This window comes from Rousettus aegyptiacus, unplaced genomic scaffold (genome assembly GCF_014176215.1).
Source record: "Rousettus aegyptiacus isolate mRouAeg1 unplaced genomic scaffold, mRouAeg1.p scaffold_m13_p_2, whole genome shotgun sequence".
NCBI lineage: Eukaryota > Metazoa > Chordata > Mammalia > Chiroptera > Pteropodidae > Rousettus > Rousettus aegyptiacus.
In genome coordinates, this window is record NW_023416295.1 from 75747327 (window position 1) to 75773017 (window position 25691).

Below are 25691 nucleotides of genomic sequence, written 5' to 3' on the forward strand. Positions count from 1 at the left end.
GCTCCCTTAAAGTAGCTAAAGCTCACTGCAGAAAATTCTGAGACTTTACCTATCATTTAATGCTTCTAAGGTTGTCAGCAGGAAGAGCTGAGCTGTAAGATAACTATTCTCACTACTCCTTACCGCCCATATCCCAAATGAACCAGCAAAAGTTCTAATTTTGCCCAGGTTTTTGCCCATTTTCAGTCATGAATTTTCCTCCTTTCATGCTCAGTGAAGATGTACATCTCTGTAGCTGCTGTTTAAAAGGAAGTAGAACCTTCCACACACCCAGGACAAACCATGGCATTGTTTGTTGCAGTGGGATAGACCTGAAGCTGACAGCCAGATTGCTGAGGAAGATACTATCCATAGAAGAGCTGTTTTGAACTTATGTCCTCATACTTAGCCTAGAACTACCTCCCAGTTCCTTAAACAGTCATTTATAATCAATAAAGTGGAGGATCATTTTACCTTACAGTTTACCACGCAATTTGGTCAACATATTTACTACCATTTCCAATGAACTTTCCTTAAACCTCATTAGTCAGCCCATGAAGTCCTCATTTTTCTTCTCTCATTCCTGTCTCTCTCATCATTTCATCTTTTGCAAAAATTATGAACTATAAAGCATGTGATATTTTTCTCTATTTGCAAGCTGATAAGTTAGCTTGCTGAAGTTTCAGAGTCTGGTAGAAGACCTAGACTCCTTCCTGGGTCTGAGGAAATGACAGTTAATTATTCACAGTAGTAATAATCAGCATTTATTTCAATTCTCTGAGTCTTCATTTCCATAGGGCAACATGAAGAGATGATACCTGCGTATACAGTAGGCTGAATTATAAGAGAGGGAACCTGATTTTTTTTATAACAGTCAGTAAGCATATCTTCTAGTGCTCCAGAGGGAGACACCATCTCTGTCTTTCAAAGTTGTTTACTATTTGAGCATCTTTGAAAATAGTCTAGAACAAAGGCAGGCAGTGTGTCTGCTTGCAAGACCTATAGAAACCAAATTTCTGGAGTTTCTGGAGAATTGTCTTTCAACAGCCTCTCTAAAGAATGTTCTGCTGATCAGTCCTCACTGCCTGCACTGTCTCATCTCTTCATATTGTTTCGGTCTGGCATCTTTTCCTATCTCTCCATTGAAACTGCTCTTGCCAATATGCCCTTCAATGTCTTTGATCACTGACAGCTCTTAGCAGCATTGAACACCATTTTTTTTTGAAATGCTTTCTTCCATTGGCTTTCTTCTGTTTTTTTTTTTTTTTCCCCTCCTACCTCCATAGCAACATTTCCTCAGTCTCATTTATGGATCCTTTGTTCTCATCCATTAAATATTAGTGTTCCTCAATAACGTGGGGATGGCTGCTAATTCTGTAACTCATGCCGCATCTCTCGCCTGAATTGCTATATATACAGTACGTCGAGCTTCCAACTACATATCTCCACTTATATGCCACAGACATCTCAAAAACATGTTTAACTGCCATCATCATCATCTTTCTCCCCAAATCTAATCCTCCTGAGGAATCCCTGCATCAGTATTTCCCATTTTATTAAATAGCATCACCATTCACTCCTTTCCACAATAATCTATTTTTGCAGACAGAGTAATTTTTTAAAATACTTATCTGATTATGTCATTTTTCTGCTTAAAACCTTTCACTGGCTCCCCATTTCCCTGAAGATTACAAATCTAATTCCTAAAAGGGGTTAGTAAGGCCTTTTGATCTAGCTACTGCTGACTTCATCACATTTCTTCCCCTTCTTCCCCCATCCTGAGTTCCAGCAATGCCTCACTCCTTCCAAAGCACTGAATATTATTTGTTGTCCTATCCACTGGATTAGTTTGGGCTCCCATAACAAACATACTATAGCCTGGGTGGCCTAAACAACAGAAATTTAACCTTAATGATTCTGGTGGCTGGGAAGTCCAAGATCAAGGTTCTGGCTGATTCAGTTTCTGATGAAAGCTCTCTTCCTGGCTTGCAGATGGAGGCCTTATCTCTATGTCCTCACTTGGCAGCGGGACAAAGGGGCAGAAAGGGGGGAAGGATGATGTCTCTTCTTACAAGGACACTAATCCTATCAGATCAGGGCCCTCATCCTAATAACTTTATTTAGCTGTAATTACTTCCTAGAGGCCCTTTCTCTAAATGCAGTCACTTTGCAGGCTAGGGCTTCAACATATGAATTATTAGGAGCCATAATTCTATCTATACCATTCACAGTACTTTGTTCACACTATATCCCTTGCTTAAAACAATTTTTTTCCCTTAATCTTTCCCTAGTTAACTGAGTCTGATCCTGCAGTTCTCAACTTAAACATCAATTTCTCCAGAAAGTCTTCCTGGTCCAAGACAGCTTAATAGGTTTTTTCTAAGTGCTTCCCTCCAACTCCTGTATTTACCCTATCATTACATTTATTACACTGTGTTGCAATTGCCTTTTGTATTGGTCTCTGTTCCTCACTAGATTGTAAATACCTTAAAGGCTGGTGGTCATCTGTCTTGCTCATTGTTGGAGTCTCAGCACCATGGACAGTTCTTGACAAACACTCTGTTGAATAAATTATGCCTTTACCATTTGGAATAGAGTTTATTCTCTCCCTAGAAATACTTATAGAAACCCTTGTGACATTCAATAATTTATAAGCCTGAATTTTTTATTTCAAATTATAGATGATACTAATAAAACTTCAATGTTTTATGTGGGTTTAACATAAAATACTCACAGACCTCTAGTTTAAAAGAAATAGTATCTCCAAACCATCCATATCATAAAGACGTTTATTTTCCAAATTTAACAAAGGTAAAAACATCCAAAACAATCCTTCTTTTTTTGGGCCCATTTTAGTCTCCTTTCCTATATCGTGAATCAGAGACACATCTAACTAACTAAGTTTTCTACCCAGCCCTGAAGACACTATTGGTATTCAAAATGCTAAATAAAAATGTGGTATTGCAGGTTGTTCAGTTTCTCCTGGAAAAGGGAGCAGATATCACCCTTTGCAATTACAACAATCAAACTGCGGTCCATGTAGCTAATTGCAATGTCCAAAGACAGCTCTTGGCCATCGATGGAATACAGGCTCCCCAAATGCAGCTTCTACAAAGTTCATGGCAAGGTGATCTTGAACAACTTCAACACTTGCTGGTCAGTTAAGTTGATATTTATTTCTGCCTTTGGGTAGGTGGGCACTTGGATGGTAAGAAGGGCACAGACTGCTTGTGGTTCCTTTTAAAGAAAAATAAGTTCTTTTCAAATGCAGTTCCAGGAAGCTTCAGGTAGGAAATATGAGAAAGCAACAGCATCAAACAGGACACTAGGGTGAAAAACAAAATAACAAAAGCACACAGCAGCAGCCTTCCTCCAGCTGGATGCTAGAAGAAGTGACACACACCCCTGGGAAATGATGTGCTCCCAAGATGTCCCCAGAGAACCACTGTCAACTTGCTCAGAGAAGTTCCCTTGACATCATTGCCATTTGTGCAATTGCTGTTCAGATCCCTTTGGACAAGTTGCAGTTATTATCTTTATCCTGGAAAGGGAATCAGGGAGCTTATGCTTTGCATAATATTTAGTTGTGACTAAGGGAGTTAAAAGGATACATTTTTTAAATGCTGTCTTCTTAAGGTATTGATCTTTTTTTTTTTATTTTCTACCTACAGATACTCTTTATCACTGTAACTTGCATAACCAAAAACATTAATTATTGGTATCTGGCAACTGCCTGCTCTTGGCATTTACCTTCAGAGATAATGTCAGATCACATGACCTTCCAACTGAAAGAAAATCAATTGCTGCTAGGAAACAGTTTCTTCCATTTCCTATGATAGAGACACAAACTGATAAAGAAAAAGCAAATGATATTATGGTATCAAGGAAATGAATTCCTAGAGTTCAAGGAAATATACAAGAAAATCCAAAGTGCTCTAAAGTCCTTCATTGTACTAAATGATAGTCTAAAACTGCTATACAGCATGAACTGAGGCTTAATTTTTTTGAAAGAATAAATTTCATTTTAATGGTATTTGTAGTAGCTGGAATCCAATGTCTGTTGCATGACCACATTTTTCACTCCTAAAAATTGGCAGCTGAGTTTTAAGAAACCGGTGTCTATAACTGGATTTAGAGTTTAATCAACAGATGCTGAATTAATGTGCTATTGCAAGACTATTCTCAGCTCAAAACTTTCATGTAAGTTCTAACTAATAATAAACATTGATATAAGAGGTGGTTTCTTTTCAGAGACTAAAAAAAATGTTAACTAATTAATTCCCACAGCACCCCTCTGAGGTAATATCATTATCTCTAGTTTGTCCCTAGAGAAACTGAGGTAGAGACACTGACTATCCTGACATGGCATAAAGTGAAATAAGATGAAAATTAGTAAGTTACTTAGGTCTATGAAATAAACAGTTTGAGTAATTTGGCCTTCCAGTAGCTTTTCAGTTTTGAATTATACAAATTTAAATTTTAATTAATTTTAAATATTAAAATAACAACATCTATACATCCACTTCCATTTAACTACGTGAATACAGTTAAATGAGCTGCCTTATTATTATAAATTAGTCATTCATTCTACAAATATTTATTGAGCATGTGCCAGACACTCTGCTCTCCAATTATCAAAACAACCCTTCAGGGAAAACACTATTATTCCTACTTTATAGCTGAAGATTCAGTCAGCAAATAAGGTTGCCAGTTTTCACAAATAAAGATAAAGGAAACTCAGTTAAATCTGAATTTTAGACAAATGCCAAATAATTTTTTAGTATAACTGTGTCCCAAATGAGAATTATTCATTGTTTAACTGGGTGTCCCTTATTTTATCAGAATGATTTAATCATCTTTTAACAGAGTGTCCTTGATATAACCCTACCAGGGAGATTAAATAACCAGCTCAAATTAGAAATAAAAAATTAATAATAATTAAAATAACCAGCTCAAGAAGCTAAAATTCAAACCCAAGTTTGTCTTTCAGGACTTTGTTCTTCCAAATTATCAGCTCCCTCTCAATACAGATACTGAGAGAGAATGTATTGTAGTTAAAATGAGAATTTGGATGAGCAATAAAAATACAAAGATTAATATAGTCATGCAGTAAAAACATGATGGAAGTAAAGCTTCATATTTTTAAAGGCATCTGAAGAGTTCCTGGATGTAAATTTTCCAAACCAACATGGCTTAACCCCGCTGATGCTGGCTGTGAGAGATGTGGACCTGTTTGAGAGTCTTGATATGTTAACAGCTTACAGACCTGTGGAGGTTCTGTCCGAGCTTCTCAGGCATCATGCGTGAGTATGAGTGGTCAGTCAGCACCAGCAGAAGGATGTCTATACCATTGCTATTTATAGAAGTCATTTCGTAAATCTGGACATATAGATTGGGATTTTTAAATTATGTATATTAAATGCACATGCATGTTCATAAAAGGAATTTTGCAGTTGTAAAGTGATATACAGATGTTAGATGTTGCTATTTATTATTTTTATGATGTTGGCCCTTTGTTTTACTTGTTTAAATACCCACTCTTTGTGTAGTTACTGAGGATATTGAATAATTCTTGAGTATGTAGCTCCCTATTTTCAAGATGTTGCTAATTATTTTGGGAAGCATTATCAAATATAAAAAGCAATTTATAGTAGTGATTTCCAGTTATCTAAAAATTGCTATATGCCAACATGCTCTTTTAGGAGGGGCTAAGTAAACAATTAACTTTTTTTAAAAAAATCAGAGGGTCAATAAGCAGTCTCTTATGTTAGAACTGCAGTTTCCTAATGCTGTTTGTTACCTAGATATCTCGTCATAAAATAAGAACAAATGGCCCAAACTCTTTCTCAATATTACATATGAATTTTGTTTTGGAAGGAAAAAAAGGAAGAGGGGAGTTCAAAAGCAAAGCATAGTCAAGGACATTGTAAAAAGATCAGTTAGTATAAGAGGTTGAAGATGGAAATTTGAAGCTACCTCAGAATTTAGTGTTAAGAAACAACTGAGGAGATTGTTAAAAATGGGGATCGTTGGACACCACCCCAGAGATGGTGTTCAATAGGCCTGGAGGGGAGTCCAGAATACAGCAGATCAAAGGATGCCATTTGGAGAAACACTAATCAAGGAAGATGGGCAAACGGAGGTCCCAATGAGTTAACTGACTTGTTTAAGGCCACTCATCAAGGTAATGGCAGCCCACTGATTCCTGGTCCTGTGTTATTTCTTTAAAATCATGACCTTTGATGGAGAAAAGGCCATAATAGAATATTGTTGCAGATCATAAAACATTACACTGTCTCATAGCAATAAAGAGTTTCAAATTCAAAGGTGTTAGGTTGGAGACATATTCAACTCGCTTCTTGTCCTAGAATGTGACTAGTGAAGTTTTATCATCATTTCCCTCACCGTAATCTATTGATAGGGTTCTCACTATTTATCCTCTGGATCTCTCAGAGCTGATGTCTATTCCTAAGATTCAGTACAGCACAGAGAGGATATTAGTGCTATTGCAAGGAGCCCTAATATCAGCCAGTTGGGCTTAACAAGCATAGGATAAGGCAAACGGGAATGAAAAGATCACTCAAAGAGGGATTTTATGACAAGATATCTTCACTAGACCAAGAGCCTGTGAAATAAGCACACAGGCTTAATTTTAAAGAGAGATTCCACACTATTATACGTTTTTGAATGATAAAAGGACTAGGTGTTTGCATTAGAAAAAAGAAATGTCAATAAAATAAGCAGTTAGCTAAAACATTGGGAAGAAAAAAGAGTCAACTCAACTCTTTGGAATGATAAGATGACATTTTATCAAGATGTTTTTATCTCCACTTGATTTATGCATCCATCATTTAAAAATTATAAATTTTTGTCCCAAGTTGGAAAATATGAGAATGTTTTTAGAACAGGAGTGGGAATAAGATAATCCTTTTATTTAAAGGTATTGAAAAATTATTACTCCTTATCTCACACATTCTGAAGACATAATTGTTATTCTCTAAGATTATTTTACTAAGATTATTTTACATAAGATTATTTTACTTATTTGATGTCAATGTTTTTCCTCTTGTATTAGTTTTCTTTTTCAACAGATTTCACTAAATAATCTTTTATGTTTTTTCTATTCTTCATAGAGATCCTAAACTCTGCGATTTTAGTGGAAAATCGGCAATACATTATGTGTCACAAATAAAGAGTTTTAAGAAACAGCAGTTATTGGACATTCTAATGAATTCTATGCCAAAACAAGGTATATATTTATATTACACTCAAAATTTCCCAACTTTAAGGGCCCTATTAGAAATCTTTCTTTTTCTACATATATTTGATGGATCCATTTAAAGAAATCAAGCCAACGGCTATTTACCAAGCAGTGATTCTGTACAAAGTCCATGAGTAGGTGCTCTGAAGGATACAAAGAAGTCTAGGGCTTGGTCCAAACTTTCAAAATTGTTCAATATAGTCAGGGACACATCACATAAGTCTGAGGAGAAAGAGCTTATTGTGAACTCGAAAGAGGAAGAGGACCTTATGGTGGTTCTTGAATGCTGGATAAGCTATAGTAGGAAGGAAATAAGAGAGAGGTTCGATATAGGTGGGAAGAAAGAGTCTGAGCAAAGATATAGAAACAGCCTCAGAGAAAGGCATAATGAAAAAAAGTGCCCCTAAGCAACATGTGACTTTGTGAAAGCTGCTTGCTAGACTTTGTTGTTGAATTGGCTTTTCATTTGAAACTTCTGGGCAGGGAACAAGGTTATACCTAACAAGACTTCATGTAAGAGGCGAGACCCAGTTTGGTCCTTGAAAAGTGGGGATTTGATTGTGTGGAGGAGATGCACCATGCAGTAAGTTACTCCAGGGCCAAATGGGAGACTAGAACCAAAAGTTCATGACTGGGAAAAGGAATATAGATGATAGATGATAGATGATAGATGAGAAATAGATAAATAGATAGAGAAACTGGGTCTATTGAAGACCCATTAAATGTAAAGCTGAAAGATATAATTTTTTTTCAATAAAATAGAATCACTAAAGAATTTTTAGCCAGAGAATGATGAAAGCCATGTTTTAGGAAAATTAATCTGTTCTTATTGTGTGGGTTAGAAGGAAGAGATTCATAGCAAGGAGCTCTATTAAGAAAGTATAGAAGTGTCATGTATGGTAATAAGGACCAGGAAGAGCCCCTGGGCATGCTGTGGTAGTGTGTCTGAAAAGTACTGAGTATGGTGAATTAATTTAAGAGATATTGTGAAAGGAGAATTTAAAGAACTTAGTGATGTACAGTTAATAGAGGAAACACGGAGACAAAAGTTAAGAGTTAAGTCAAACAAAATGTCACCCTTGGGAATACAGTCAACAAAACTGAAGAACGCTCTGGTTTGATGGAGATATCGAAGGCAATGAATTCTAAAACATTTTATTGATGAAACCCTGAGATTTTCAAGTAACAATTTTCTGTAAGACAGGGTTTGTGGGAAAGGATGGGTTGATACATTAGTTTGGAAGTTCTCTACACTGGGAGAGACCTGAGATTCCTGAGATTAGACAAGATCATTGAAGGTTTCATGATGGTGAGAAAATTTCAGGAGGGCTGAGCTGAGGAGATGCTCTCATAGTTAGAGGGGCTGTGTGCATATAAGGTCTCAGGAGAGTGAGAGAGGGAGGAGTAGAATTGATGAGAGTTGCAAGAAAGTGAAATCAAAACGGCATCAAATTAGAAAAGTGATTACAAAGCAGATGTGGTAAGGGAAGTAAGAATTTCATTGGCAGACTAGAGGCAGAAGATCGATTGCAAAGAGTAACAGAAAAATATGGTGAAGAAATAGAGTCTGAGTGTAGATCACTTGTTCAACTTTGTTTCAGTTATAAGATAAATGGAAAAGCCATCGGAAAAGGAAGAACTTTTTATCAAAGAGCTCATGCTTGTTTGAAGAAGTCAGGCTAGCAGAAGGGGGATGGATATGAGAACAATGTCCCTCAAGAACTAACTGGGAGTTTAGTTTCATATTCGGACTTTGTCAATTTAGTGTAGTTTCAGTGCTGGACAGGAAGTGAGCTCCGAATAGCTGAGTGTTGTTGTCTTTGTCAACTACAGAGTAAATGTAATTTCCAGTCCATTATTAAGGATTTCGCTTAACTACTATGCTTAACTTTAAAAACAAATGAACAAACAAAAACTCACACAGTCTGTGGACTCCTGTTGTTCTCACATCTCTTCCTGTGAAAAATTATTGCCTGAAGCATCATCAGGATCCCAGAACACTATTTCAGGAAAATCTTTGACAAAATGAAACTGATTTTAGAACCTATAGCTAAATCTTCCTGTAAAATTGCTGGAGATGATTCTTATCAAAACACATTATTATATTTCTTTTGACAGAAAGACATACTGAATCACTGCTCGACATTTGTCATGACACAAACTCTTCTCCAACTGATGTGACAGTTACTAAAAGCCAAAATATACTCTTGCAAAGCATCAGCAGCAATGAGGTAAGATGTTCTTTTTAAGAAACAAACCAACAACAAAAAAAATAATCTACTCCATCTACTTCTTAATTTATTTTGCTTGAATAATTTTTAACAATTATATACTACAATTATATTTTAATGTAACCATAAAGTAATTTAAAACTCAATTAATAAAACAATGTTTTTTGAGTTTACTCTCAGAGCAATAGCTAGTCAACTCTCAGTCTCAGGCATTGTGTGTGTGTATATAATACCACAAAATATCATCATAGTTGAATCCATACTAAATAATAAAATGTGGCTTGTTTTTATGTATGTTAATATGGAAAAGGAGAAGGTCATGAATCTGATCATGTCAAGTCCAACACAAGGTACCACAAAAGAGATATCCTCTTTTGTCCTTGGTCGTTACCTCCTGCCTATAATGAATAACTCCACAATAAGTCCCTTCATAGTACAGTGACGGTACTAGTAACAAACATAGTGATCCATAAAAAACTTTAGAATGATACACAAGATATACAACAAATTGGTAACAATGGTTGTCTATGGGGAGAAAATTAGAAATGAACTTTACACTGTATATTCATTTGTACCTTTCGACTTTTCGTAAAAACATAGCCCAAACAGTTAAAGTATTACAACTCAATATTTTATTGATGAGAAAAATATGGTCACAAAATCGTTTATTTTTAAAAGTTAATGAGGGACGGACTATAATGTTTATAAAAAATAATGAGGAGTTTTAGAGATGGTGGAGTAAATACCTTTCAGCCCCTTTCTCCTTTCAGAAATCATCCCCAAAACAACAAAGAAAACCAAAAAAAAAAAAAATTTTTACCTTTTATTTTGAAATAATTATAGATTCACAAGAACTTGTACATAAAGGTCCTTTGTGCCTTTATCAGCTTCTGCTACTAGGAACCATTGTCATAACTATAGTATATTGTCAAAACTAAGAAATTGACATTGACACAATACAATTAACAAGACTGGAGACCTAACTTGGATTTTGGTAGTTTTTGTATACATGCCTTTTTCTTTTTCTTTTTCTCTTTGTGTGTCCGCATGTACAGTTCTATGATGTTTTATCCCCTGAGTTACCACAATCAAGATATAGACCTTTTGTCACCACAAAGGAGTCCCCTCTTACTACCCTCTTTAGAGCCATACCCTCCCCCCTTGCCTAAGTCTTGGCAACTACCGATCTGTTGTTCTCCATCTCTACAATTTTTTTCATTTTGAGAACATCATATAAATGGATAAACTTTTGAGATTGACTTTTTCTACCTAACATAATGCTCTTGAGGTAGAGCCAAGTTGTTATGTGTATCAAGAGCTTCTTTGTAATACTAAGTAGTAGTCTATGATAGGGATGTTCTGCAGTTTAGTTAGTCATTCACCTGTTGAAAGGCATTTGGGTTGTTTCCAGATTTTTGTGTGAAGATATGTTTTCATTTCTCTAGGATACATGCCCAAGAGTCTAATTACTAGGTCATATGATAAATGTATGTTTAACTTTAAAAAAACATTTTTTTCCTGAGCGGCTCTACCATTTTATATTTCCGCCAGCAATAAATGAGAGATCCAGTTTCTCTACACCCTTGCCAGCATTTGGTATTGTCAGGATTTGTTATATTAACCAGTCTGATAGGTGTGTGGTAATATCTCACAGTGCTTTTAATGGATATTTTTTTTTAATGACTAATGCCAAACATTTTTCCATGTGTTTATTTGCTATCAGCATTAGTCGTCTGCTCAAGTCTTTTGTCCATATTCTAATTGGATTGTTTGTTTTCTTACTGTTGAGTTTAGAGAATTCTTTATATATTCTGAATATGTGATTCACAAATATTTTCTCCTAATCAATAAGAAAAACTTAGCATGTTATTTTTCACTCTTGACAGGTCTTTTATGAAACAGAAGTTTTTAATTTTGATGAAAACTGATTTATTCATTTTTTCTTTTTTGAGTCTCGATTTTTATTTTATGTCTAAGAACACTTTTACTTAATTTGAGTCCTGGTTATAAAAATTCATGAATCTATAGATATGTGTACTTTTCTGAATGTATACTGTACTTAAATTAAAAGTGATGAAATGGGTAAGGCTGTGCCTTCAAACAGCTGAGAAAATAACATAGTTTTCAACCTAGGATTATATATCCAGACAAGTATAAATCAAGTATTAGAGTTGGATAAAGACATTTTTCAGACACACAAACTCTAACATTATATTTTTCATATACTTTTTAAGGAAGTTACCATGTGCTTATTAAATTAAGGGAATAGATAAAAATAAAGGGGAAAGTTGAATACATGATTCAAGAAATCTGGGAGAAGAAAGAATTGTTGGTACAATGGAGAAGGCAAGTCCCAAGGCTTCAGCCATGTATCACTTCAGATAATTAGGAGGATGGATGGGATAATGGAGATCTCTAGACAGGAAATAGAACTGATATATTATCTGATATATTTTGCCAAGTGAAGAGACCACTGGAGTTGGAAGATTTAGGTGTGAAAAAAAAATAAGAAAATGAGTAAAACAAAATGATTAGAAATAAAAATAGGGTTTGTGCAGAATAAAAGTTGTATAAGAAAGTATAATCATACAACACAACTATTGTACTACTGGGGAGTACAATACATAATCATAATTTGAACTTTGACTATTGACCTAACAAAAAAAGAGGGTGGATTTATTGGGAGGATGAGGGCAGGATATAAGAATGTTGAATTGTCAGCTACAATGATAAGCAGTCAATAGATCATGTTTCATTTTGATTACTCAAGAGATGGCAAAATAAATATATTTTCTAGAGATATGGAAGAAAATGCCAAAAGAAATTATTAAAAGGCTGGATGTTTCTCCCCCTGAGGGAAGGGGCAGAAAATGAAACTGATGACCTGTTTCTTATAAGTCTCTTACCATTATTTGACTTTTTGAAAATGTCAGGTTTGATAAAACTTAAAATTAACTTTAAAAACCCACTATGGTATACCTATACTATAGAAAACCATGTTGTGGTTAAATTTATGTATAGAGTGTGATACCATTTACATCAAAAAGAAAACTCCACAACAACGCCATTTGTTGTAAATGGTGTTACCTAATGTAAGTAAATGCATAGGAATTGATGTGAAAGGACTGGCCAAATGAACTGCTAACTGGCTGGGCTGGAAGGAGCAATGGTGGTATGGATTAGGGTGATGGTTCAAGGGTTATAAGAGCAACCATTTCCCTAGACTAGAATGTAAACAAAATTTGGTAAAAATTAAAAGAACGAGATGGATTTGTTTGCACCACTTAAAAAAAAAAAACTTAAAATACAGAAATGGTTAAATCAGGACTCCTGGGGTATGGGGTGGGATGAGGGAGAATGAAAACTTTATTTTTAATACCATTTGAATATTTTATTTTTGTGCATTTATAACTTTTCTAAACAGATTATTCTGCTTCTTGCCAAAGTTGCTTTAATCCAGTAGTTCTCAACATGGGGTGATTTGCCCCCCAGGGGACATTTGGCAATGTTTGGAGATATTTTTGATGTCACAACTGGGGCAGAGGTGCTACTGGCATCTAGTGGATAGAGGCTAGGGATATTGCTAAACTTCTGTCATACACAAGACAGGCCTCCAGAGCAAAGAACTATCCAGCCACAATGTCAATAGTGTTAAGACTGAGAAACCCTGCTATGTAGATTTTGTCACAAAGCACTGAAGGTTGTATTGTTTTTGGTTACTAATATAACATGGTAATCAAAATAAAATACCTAGAGACCAATCTTTAAAGTGAAAGTCATGAATTAGAAATTGATAAAACACATATACTTTCAAGCAAATTCCTTTCTGAAAAGGAATTTTTTTTCCAAAAAAAAAAATCTCTATTAGTACATTTTTTGTGCAACTTTAAAATGTTTATTTTAAACTGTCACCCTATATTTTTTCTATTATAGTTGAAATAACTTTGAAATCATTTCTGAGAGAGAAATGGACTCGTTCACTTTTGAACTTGCCTTTTCTTCCCTAGTGCTTTCTCTAGGATTTAAATTGCAAAACTCAAGATCATCCTACACTTCTCTTTGAATGAAAGCTCGTGTTCCTTTTTGGTTGTCTGAAATGGGTTTTTATAGTTGACAAACATAAGTGGCTGTGTTGCTTATGCATTAAACTCTCCCAATCATTTTTCACCTAAGAAAGATCTTTTCAATTTTAATTATGTATGGTTTCCACACCTCTTTTCTCCTTTGTGTGTTTAGGACTCTATTGTTTGCAGATGAGAATGCTGTGTTCTATTTCTAGTCTATTGTCACCTTTCACATTACTGTCAATGGTCTATGAAATCCATTTATGTTTGGGATGTGCTATTCTAATGTTTCCTCTCCCTCATTCACAACTGTCATTATTTCAATTCTCTTCCTTGTGGCATCCAAGCACCTCTTAAAGCTTTTGTATTTAGCATTTGAAGGAAATTAGAAATTTCTGTGCTGTTTCTGTTTTGGAGTATTCATTTCCATGACAACCAGTTTATTATTGCCTATAATAATTAAACAAAGTAAAAAAGAAAAGAGTACCATTCTTTCTGTCAAATAATGAATGAAATATCGAGGTTTTGTGATAAAGACTACCCGCGTGTCTGAACCTCCAGGCAACATACCTCTGTATTTAGTGAAAAGACTTCATATCCAACAGTCTCCTTAAATGGGTTGCCACCCATATCAGGGGAACCGGAAAGCTAATTGTAATGTCCAGATCGTGATGGAATATTGTAACTACTACTTGCATCTACCACTGTTCTAGACATTAAAAAGAGCCAAATCTAATTCAACAAATTCTAATGAAGGAAACTACCAACAACAATAAATTCTAATAAGAAGAAAATATGTACTTTTGGGAGCCAGGAGTACTTTTTGTAAACCAAGTTAGTTTCCAACCATGTTTTTCAGCATAATAGTTATTTTCCAGAGGGTAAAGGAAGTTTGAGAGTTTGCACAGCATGGTTAGTTAGATCAGAAAGCTGGCAGAGTGAAACTTTATAATCAGCTTTGCTGCCTCCTTTCAGTCTAGGGTTCTATCTGTAGCTTCCATATAGGGCAGGGATTTCCACCCTCACCATCTGTAAATGATGCTCCAGGGAGGCATATGGAAAAAATCATGTTCCTTTGGGGTTTGTTCACTGTGACTGTGGCCAAATGATTCTTTCCAGTTACCCACCCAGATGGAATTTGTGACAGCTTAGCAGCCTGGACGCTGACATGATAAAGTATAAAATGTTGAATTTCTATGTGATTTCAGCTTTGATCTTCGTTTTGATTATGCAATTAATTGCGTCTATGTATGTGTGAGTCTGGTGCTCTGGAGGCAGATACTTTTCCATTATTTTAGTCCTAAATACTTTGTGCAATTTAAAAGAAATCCACAGTGTGAAACTTTAGCTTAGAAAAATCAGCGTTTGCTCTACCAACAAAATAGCACATTGAATAACTGAGTTCTTGTTTTATAATATTTCAGGAGTTGGATCAAGATGATGACTGCAGTCATTCTATATTGGTTAGTGAAGGAGGAGATTCAACTGGTGATGGACGAGATTGGCAAACGAGGACAGAAGGTATTTTGGCTTCTGTCCTTGAAGCGTTTATAAAAATAATAATGATTATTTGGATTTCCCCCCTAATTTCAGAAGTGCTCATTACAGAACTTTGAAAACACAGAAAAGCACAAAGGAAATGAGAAACCACTGATAATCCTATCCTTTGATCCATATTTGAATCAGCTTTCCCTGAGAAAACAGGCATCCCTCTGCTGTCTCCTCTATTTATTCCACCCTACTCCAGCTCGGCCAACCATTATCTGCCAGTTTCCTTTTCTTTTGCTAATACCCCCACCTCTACCCCAACTTTTCCTTTCAGAATCTTCCATCAGCAACAGGGATCAGATTCCTTTCAGAACCAAGCATTTGATATCAGCTGCTGTCCCAGAGCTCCTTGACTGAGGGAAGATTGGGAACTGAACAAGGCACTAAAGCTCCAAGTTTTAGTCTTTTATTCTCTGAGTCCATCAGTCTGCAACCTTCCAGAACAATTCACATTCTAAACAGGTTGTCCTGGCATACCCATAAGTGTCCTTGCTTTAACAGACCACAAGGCATTTGCAGATTCTCACTTCAGAAAACAGTCACCTCAGTGATGACATTTTTTCTATCACCTATTTGCCTATAACCTTCTTATAGTAAATATTTATTCAAACTGCTGTAATTTCTCCCTGGCAATTTACTGACTTCCATTTCTAACACCTCAGGGAAGCTGCCCTCTTGGATGTCTTTCTTCCCTCATCTCTGTGAACCTCCCTGAACACAGCCATGCTTGCTGATGTAGCCACCGTCTCCTTCAGCCTGTTGTGCGATGCTGCCCTCTCCTGGGGGGCCTCCTGTCTTTCTCAGTCTCACTCGACATCTTTCCCCAGGTTGAGGGCGGAGAATAATTTAGTTAACGTTTGAAATTATGAGCATCATGAGCCCTGAAAGACCTAATTATAGTAAACAAATCCTGGTCCCCTTCCAAACGGTCCTTGTGGTCTGCCTTTGACATTCAAAGATTTCAAAGTCGAGTTCTCAAATGCCCACTTGTGTCCCAAGCACCTTTCAAAAGGTTAAACCATTCATTTACTCAGCTCAATTTGATGATAGCTTGCCATTTGAGGGGCTAGTAATTCTTTTTAAAATCAACTTGCAATATTTTAGGTTTTCATATAGAAGATTTAACACTTATGCAGCGTCTCTACTAAGCTCTTGCAGTTTTGAGCTTTAATAACTTGGGTTACAAATTTGAAAGAAACAATTGTTTCTAAATTTTCTTCTCATAGTCGATAAAGTCTTCAGTTGAACTAGTACTCTTTTCAGTTACAAAGCCTGAAATAAAAATGTTTTTGACATTATTGTGCATTGTATTCATCTAAAATATCAATACATCTTTTAAATCTCATTTACATGTTGTTTCTAATATATTCTAAGTGGTTAATATTTAAAGTGCTTGCATACTCTATGAAGACCTTATGCATGTACCGTATGACTATTTATTCATGTGCATGTACACATTTAATTATTTAGTTTATATCTGTTTGTCCATTGCAGTATCCTATTTAAAAGAGAGCATCACTAATTACACACACACACACACACACACACACATACACACACACACACTCAACTCCATGTTCAGATCACTCTCATAGACTTTAACAACCAAATATTCCTGCAGTATGTATTTGCTTTATTATAGGTTTTTATAGATGGTAATGTGTAAAATACAATTTATGGACTCCAAAAAAAATCCTTCATCTTTTCCCTTAATATAAAAATCTTTTTGCATTCCTCAATCAGCTATTTTCCCAAAACATAACAGATATAAACCTTGTAGACTGGAAATTGAGCATGTAAAATGCCTCTTTCCATGAGTGAGTAAGAACCTATTTCCTGACGTTACTGGGCTTAAATTTTTTTTTACTGTAGTGTATATCCATCAATATTCTTAGTTGCAGGTAACAGAACCTACTCAATTTGGGTTAAAAGGAAGTTTTAAAAGACATTAGAAAGTTCATAGACCATCAAAAAATCAAAGAGGAACAAAATATAGTTTGAATGGTCATAAAGAATCCCTGTAACTACATCGCAAAACTGGCTGCTACTGACTCCCAAATCATATTGCCTCTGCCACAAGCAGGGAGCTGCTTCCACATCAACCTTAGAACCTCCTCCCTATGTGGACACCCATGCCAGCAAAAAGGAAGCCTGCGCCTCATCATTTTTCATGTAACTCACATGACTCCATCTCCCACATTAGTGTTCTGAATTCTAATGGCAAAGGAAACTGGAAAATGTAGCTTTCTAAAATTCTGTGTTGAGATTTATGATTTAGGAAATTATCAAAATGTGGAGAGGTTATCGAAATATTTTGAACCTCTATGCCCATCATTTTAAACAGAACAAGCAAAAAACACAGTAAAGTAAAAATTTTCTGGCAAAAATAATTTTTCCTTATTGAATGAATTAGGCTGGGCCAATTTTAGGTTTTCATTTTAATAATAACATTACGAATTATTATTTTAAATTTTTTATGGTCATTTTCACTTCTATGAAGAAATTATGTTTCTGCCTATGTTTAAATGTTACGTTTTAGCTTCTCTCTACTGTAACATTTTCTGGTGGGGTTAATTTACACCTTCTTATGTGGAAAGATGCACTCAGATATGAGCAAGTGTTTTATTTTTACATGTGACTACGCATCATATTTTCTGGCTCACTGGGTAGGTTTCAGAGGCTCCCACGACCTCTCATACTACTCACAGTATTCAAGAGACAAAACAGAGAACACTTTTGTATGTTCTGAGCTGATTTCAGAATCAACACATTTTATAATTTTTTCCCCACTCAGGGCCCACAATTGGAATAGGCCCATTAGCTTTTAACAATTTCTAAAAAGGCAAATGTTTCTTCTACTTGCTTATTGTATCTTTGTTCCTTGGTATGAAAAAGAAATCAACCAATTAACAAGCTTTTGAACACATACATTTGCTTAAACACATTCTGGGTCTATTAATGTTCAATAGTTGTAAAAGTACAGTCATTCTTAAGAACGTATTCTCATAAATACACTCTGCACAGTTTTCTAACTTCCATAGTGAAGTACTAACTGAACCTCACCTTTGTACTAGAACATCGTTTTCACTGACAGTTTAGTTATTAGGAATGTATACTGTATATTTTTCTTACTCTAACATGTCAGCTAGATTTTTGCATTCCAGAATGATTATTAAAATTTTATGAAAGACATCCATCTTCCTTTCCAGTACAAGAGTGGCCCTGAGCATGTCATACAACCTCATGGCTATCAGTTTCATCTCTAAAATGCAGGGCTTCGATCAAATGATCTCTAAATTCCTTCCAGCTCTATACAGTAATTCCAATCCTCTCATTTTATGCTACATAAATAGTATGATGATAGGATCTTTGAAAAGTTTTTAAAAATCAACCATTTCAAAGAAACTTTACTTTTAGTGATGCATTCTTTACTATCATATAATATTAGAGAACGTGCAATTAAGTAAGTTGTTTTATTCGAGAAACATCGATAAAACCAAAGCTAGATACATTTGTGTGGTACCACAAATACAATATTGGATGAAAAAGACAGTAAATACCATTATTATTTGCCTGACTGTAAACAGAAGTTTTCCTTTTGGAAATATTCACTTTTTTGAATGTGTCAGTCTCATAAGTAACACAGACATAAAAATTGGACAATAACAATACTTTCATTATGGTGATTACCATATATTTGACAAAAGAGCTAAAGTCCTTTAAGAAAATAAAAGCCTTAATTGCGATAACGCTGCTGACGATATCTATGGAGTAATTCTCCCGGGTCACTCAGAAGTGGCGGAGGAGGGATGTAGACTCAAATCTGTCTGAGTCACACCCCAGTGTTATCTTCTCTGCTATATTTTCCCCTAGCATTTAATCAGTGGAGGTGATTACAACTATGGCTGGCTCCTCCAGGAACACGCAGACTAAATAAATGGCCGACAAATAAATGGAGAGGACTGAATGCTGGAACAAGCTCTGCGTACTCCCAGAAGGATACTCCTCTATGTTCCCACATTGCCATTTGCACACTTCTCTCACAATGCTCACCTCACCATAGAGATTTATCACCACTACTAGGGCCACAGCTGCATCTTCTTTATTTCTATATCTTTGGCACAAAGTGTTGGGCTTGGCATATACACTTAATAAAAGCCTGTTGAATGGAAAAAATGAATAGAAGAACAAACTTTAAAGTACAGGCCATTTTGGCATGGTTCACAGTTTTTTAGAGATATTCGTTTAACATGGTATATTGTACACAAGCATCTATTCTTCAAGTTGGAACTTTCTGTCTTAAGGGTTATACTGGGAATCATTCCATGGAATCAGACAAGAGATGAGCACAATTACAAAGCAATCTCTCATGATAAACCATGTTATCTCACTTAATTCTCACAGCAGTCCTGTGAAGTAGGTGCCATCAGTTATACTTTACAGAAGACAGCCTTGTTTTTTTTCTATTCTGGAGACAGCACTTCTCACCATAAAACTTTATTTTACATCTGGAAAGTTTTGTTATACATTTTGTTTGCTCTTTAAGAAAGCATTTATTTGAGATCTATCATATGCAGAGCAGGAAAGATACAAAGATTGCTAAACCTTAGTTCCTGATTAATTCCATTCTGTAATCATTAAGAATGCATTAGCCAAATAACCAAAACAAAACAAAACAAAACAAAACAAAAAAACAACTTCTCTTGGTCACCACTGAATTCATTACTTTTTTTTCTTTCTACTATTGCCATCCATTTCTATAGGTGTCGAGATTATTGTTACTTTCCCAAGAGATGTTCATCACCCCCAACAAATGAGTCAAGAAGATTTTAAAGAAAACAAGTAAGGAAGCGTTAGATTGAAATTTAAGTATGAAATGACACTTGTGTGGCAACCTACATTTTCCATAAATCAACCCCAAAGAAAACATCTGAAAGAAAGGTCAAAATAAATATTATTGTGGCAGTGCCAGATAAACATTTTAGGCTTGGTGGGGCATATGGTTTCTGTTGCAATGATTCAGCTCTGCAGTTGTATCTAGAATACAGCCATAGGATATTTGAAAACAAGTGGATATGGCTGCGATTCAAGGAAACTACAAAAGGAGGCCATAGTTTGCTTCCCCTGCATCAGTGCTACTTAAAGTATGGTTCTGAGGTCCTTCCATCACCAGTCCATGATGAAGTCAGTATAAACTTGAAATTTTAAACAAAAAAACAATTGATGAAGTGGTTTTATGGTCATAGATCTGATAGTGAAAAAATTGGAGCTTATATTTGTTTTTGATTTTCATAGTAAATCACTTTTATTACATTTTACAAAAGTATCAGTCCACGATGGTCTGGAAAATTTAAAAACTGGTCTTCACCAAAGATAGCTTGAGAAGCACTGGGCTGGTTAATGCCTTTGGAGAAGTAAGAGAGTACATCCCCCATGCCTGCCCTTTGCCTCTCTGACTTCTCTGCCCAAGGGAACAAAGCAGAGGATAGACAAGTCAGGGAGTGAGTGGGGGAGGGGAGTGAAGAGGGCGTGTCCTTGCAGGAATACAGCCGTTCTACTCAGGAGCACCACTGGAAATAGTTCTTCAAACTTTCTAGTGATATCGGGCTGGACTGAGCACTGGGGATCCAGAAGACGTGGGGAACGAATTTTAAACCAAATCATTTCCTCCCCCTTTTAGTCAGATAACCTCAGTGCATCAGGAATGGGCACAAGCACATTCTGTTTCTCTTCCAAATGAAATTAAGATGATGGACTTCAAGACAAAGACGCCAACCATGCAGCCTTTGCTTCTGAAAGAGAAAAGTTCCAAGGAACTCTGTGATGAGAACTTGGGCATTTTGTTGCCAAGACCTTGCTTGGAACCAAACATCTCCAAATCTGTAGCTAGAGAAGATGTCTCTCACTTTCTGAAGAGCCAGCAAAGAAAATCTGAAGGTGAGTCCATTTAATCACACAGCAATTTCTTTATTTTTTGTTCAGCAAATGTCTATCTTCTTCTTGAGCACTTGAAAATCTTTACTGTGAACTCGTATTCGGTTGATGTTTATTTGTGGGCATTTTTGAGGCCCACACTGAGGATGCTTTCCTCCAGGATTTCAGTTTACCTCTCTACCCAACCCAAGACTTAGCTACCAAATAGCAGTCCTGATGCCAGCATTTTCCCTTAGGGCAAAGCTATCTTTGATATTTGCTTACCACTGTCCCAAACTAATCAGCTTAAACAATCCAGGGACAAATATGTAGTCCAAAAAGATACATATATTGACTTATTGCAATGAGCAAGATCACACAGCAGGGGAACTGTGAGGCATCTCACGAAACAAAGGAAAAAATAAAATTATTATTATAAAATGTGGGGGGATGGGTAGAGAGATTAAGTGAAATTTAAATGAAGCAACGTTTTTTCTTTAATTGGGGTGAAATGTACATCACTTAAAATGTACTATTTTAACTATTTTTAAGTGTACAGTTTAATGGCATTAAGTACATTTACATTGTTGTGCAACTATCACCCATATCCATTCCCAGAACTTTTTCATCTTGCAAAACTGAAGCTCTATACCCATTGAACTATAATTCCTATTCTTCTCTTCTCTGTAACCTGGTGGCCACCATTCTACTTTCTGTCTCTATGAATCTAACTATTCTAGATACTTCATATAAGTGAAATCATATAATATTTGTCCTTTTGTGTCTGGTTTATTTCAGTTGCCATAGTATTGAAGCAACGTTTTGATAGGCTGGAGGTAAGGGTGTTAATATCAGGTCTGGACTGGGAAGTAGATAGACTCAGAGTCTTGTTTCTTGAAATCAACCAAGTTAGCTCCAACTCTCAGCAGCCTCGCTTCAGCCTCTTTCTTGCCACTCTTCCTTAGCGGTACAATAAAATTAGCGCTATTAAACAGCTTCCCTTCCCAGAACAAATACTTAAATATTTGCACTTACTGTCTTTTTCTGCTGGAACATTATGCCATCCTTTGGGTGTCACCTGAGATACAACTTCCTCTGGAAAGTCTTCCTGAACTTCTCAAAGACTGGATGAGTCACCATTCCTTTGGACTCCCATAGAATCTTGACCTTATCTGCAACATAACACTCATAGAGTTACGAAGGCAAAAATCATCACACCTCCAAGCACCTATCACCAGGTCTGGCACTTAACTTTAAAAAAAATTAATAACAACAACAATAATCATTTATTTAGTGTCTACTATTGCAAGGCACATATATCCACTGATAGAGGTCATATTAGCATACTTGTTTTAGAAATGAAGAAACTGAAGCCTAAGAAGGTTAAATTAAGTGTGTGCCCAGGTCACATAGCTTGTGAATTACAGAAGCTGGTTCAAGCCTGAACCTCTTGTCCCTGAAGCCAGCATGCTTAAGCAACATCACGCAATCTGTATTCAGCACTCATGCCTTCCATCTGAGTTCCACTTTATCTATGAGGGAAAGAAAGGATAAACATATTCAGTCTTGTAGATGGTTAAGAGAAAAGAAGGAGAAATTGGTGCAGGTACCAACTGGAGGGAATGTGGATGGAGAAACTGAGTTGGACATCTTGGAAACATTCTCTTCTTCCAGCCCAACCACAGAGAGAATCTTGAAGATATAAGAAAAATAACTATGTACACCTGGATGAGAATAAACTTGGTTGAGTCAGTTTCCTGTAATAGGAGCTGCTCCGTAGGTGCTTCGATCTTGTCTGAAAATGTCCAGGCCAGTGTTTGCCCCTCCCCTTTTCTTATTTATCTAAATGCAGTTTTAAAAAATTAGATAACATATGTCGATTAAAAAATGTCAGGAAAGACAGATGAGCAAATATAAAAACTAGAAAATAAAAAGTACAAATAGTATTCCAAGCCCACTTCTTCTAGAATGTACTGTCATATTTCTATATAACATATTTATAATGATATTGTTTGATTGTTAGATTTAGACCTTATCTATTAGGATTCAACACTCTCACATTACTCTCCTCACACACAGGCAATACCCTAGCTTCTCAATGCGTCAGTAAGCCTTTTCACTTAACCTTCTTATTTTCACTCCAGAACCCCATTTCTGCTCTCAGCTATTCCTAGCTTCTTAGCATCTTTGTTTCAAGCTCTCCAGAGTGTAAACTTCCAGCCATCTGCCAGGAACGGAGAAGAGCAGCTCCTGACCAGTGGGGCAGGGCAGGGAATCTGGAGCCTACTCCGGACATAGATTTACAAGCAACCCCTTGTGTTCAACCTCACCTGCAACCCCACCTTCAGTGGTACTTGGTGTCTTCAATTCCTGCCCCTTTCTGAAGTTCTTATTTCTTGTTGGGTTCTCTCCCCTACAGGTGGTGAGCAGAATAGGGAAAGCTGACAACTAATCAATTATTTATTATTCACCCATACAGTTTTCACTGTCCAAAATTTTGTTGGCATTGCTCATCTGCAGTTTTATCCTCTGGGTTTTTGTTGTCCTTATTTGCATCTATTAAATTCTTTTAGTGTCATTTTAGTAAAATTTGTGACAAGAGTAGAGAAAAGCTTGTACATTCAATCTTTTAATTGGCATGCTATACACATTTTAAAAGGCTTTCAACATATATTGCCAAATTACCTACCAGAGAGATGTTACATCTGCTATCTCACTGGGAATGTTAAAGAGTGACTTTCTAGCTCACATCATTCCTAACCAACACTGAATACTATTTGTCCAAATATTTATAATAATACCTGAACGTTTTTGTTTTTAACTCAGGTGGTTATACATGTACACCCAACTGGAAATTATATTCAGTTGTATTTCTGGTATTAACTTGTAGTATTTTTTCAACAATAAATCTTAACCTCTAGAATACGACCTTTAGGAGGGCAAGGATTTTGTTTTTGTTCACAACTGTACTTCCATCTTCTGGGACAATGTTGGCTACTCCATAGGCACTCGATAAATATTCATCAAATAAATGCACAAAGAATTGGGTGGAGGTGCCTTGGCCAGCTATAGCTAAGGGGAATGCCTGTGCCCCTTCAGCTAGGATCCTTATCTTAGGTGACCATTTTTCACTTAGGAATGGCCTCTTTACCTGTGTCACATTTTAAAGAGGTCCGTTTCTAAGTGAAATTTCAAAATGGCAGCCCGTGGCTAATATGGACCCACAAACATGTTTTGTTGGGCCTTCGAAGCATTAAAAGAAGGGGGTGGGAGGGAAATTTCACATAAAATCTCCAGCTTTTTGGCTTCTCTTGACAATTGGGCGATCTAGCAGTGATGGATTACCCATTTGGAATGGGCAACATAGTTAGAACTTGGAAATGTATGTCCCTTTTGTTGGGGCACATGATTTCAGTTTACCACTCTCTTCACCTGTTCTACTTCATCTATTTACACGACCTGCTTTGACTCTGAACACATTGACACTTTTGGCTTCAGTTTGAAGCTGTAGCAGTGACTGGAGTTTTAGGGAGCATTCTGACTTTTGGGTAAGAAGACAACTAGGTTTTACATTACCTAGTAAATCTCATCTTTCCCTCCCCCACACCTCCCTTGAGAATTTATGATCTATTCCATGTTTGAGTTCAAATGACTGTTGGGAGATAATTGTACATTAAGATTTTCAGATTTCTGCATAGTCCTGGCTTTCTGAGCAAAGAAGCACTAGGAAACTGGGTTAGAAGATGATTGAATGATAAACAAGTCTTAGAAATTAGAGGTAGTTATTCCTCCAGAGTGAGTCAGAGGCTTATTTCCCCAGGAGTGGTTTGCTTACATTATAGGGCAATAAAACCCAGAGATACATTTCCCCTCTCTCCTGGATACATCTGCTTACATGTCACAGTAAAGGGCTCTCTTTCTCAAGAGGGAAACATGGGTTGATATGCCAAACATCAAGTATATGCTCTGAGTCTCATAATTTCAAGGTTCATTCCTATGGTGCAAACCTACTGCATGTGAAGGTAAGTAGCTGGCTTTCAGTGCACTGCCCTGTGTGCAACTGGGGTGTGGGGAACTAGTGCTATGATGCCTCATGAATAATAAATGCTCTGTTCACCAATCCAGAGAGCTCGTGTTTCCTGCCGGAATATAAATATAAATGTAATACAGATATATAAATATATATCAACACATGTATAACATGCACGTATATGAGAAACATTATATATAACACAACAATCTCTTTAGAGGAAGTTGCCTAAAGATTTATGTAATCGTACCATAATACCTACTCCACATGCATTGCACCTGGAGTAACTCTTGATTTTGACTTTTTCAAAACTCAGCACTAAGATAACTCTATCCCCAAACTCTGGCATAAGGCTGCTGTGTTCACTTTACTACCAAGAATATCTCATTTTAGTCATTCCCTGTGACTAAAACCATACAGAACCTATGGATTAAAGGTTGGAAACTACCAGCAGGACTTTTACTCTACATATTTTCTCCTTTTCATTCTATATACTCTTTGCCTTCCTCACTGTATGTCCATATCAAAGGAAATGGGTTAACAAAGTCTTTTAAATTATAACTCACATGAACTAAAGAATAATATATAAACTGAATTCCCTGAACACTCGGGGTTCCTCTCACTGTCCCTATCAGTGCCTCTACTCTCCTTCTCAGTCTTTCTCT

General features: G+C 36.2%; 1 protein-coding gene across 2 annotated transcripts in view; it reads left to right on the forward strand.

Annotated features, from left to right (window-relative positions):
- MAP3K19 (mitogen-activated protein kinase kinase kinase 19) overlaps positions 1–25691 on the forward strand; it is a 49873-nt gene that overhangs the window by 10553 nt on the left and 13629 nt on the right. For both annotated transcript variants that reach the window (XM_016163993.2, XM_036237859.1), the window contains exons 3-9: positions 2947–3135; positions 5128–5282; positions 7113–7228; positions 9359–9471; positions 14960–15056; positions 19847–19925; positions 20764–21020. In XM_016163993.2, the coding sequence (XP_016019479.2) occupies positions 2947–3135; positions 5128–5282; positions 7113–7228; positions 9359–9471; positions 14960–15056; positions 19847–19925; positions 20764–21020 (1006 nt within the window). The remainder of the gene's footprint in view (positions 1–2946; positions 3136–5127; positions 5283–7112; positions 7229–9358; positions 9472–14959; positions 15057–19846; positions 19926–20763; positions 21021–25691) is intronic.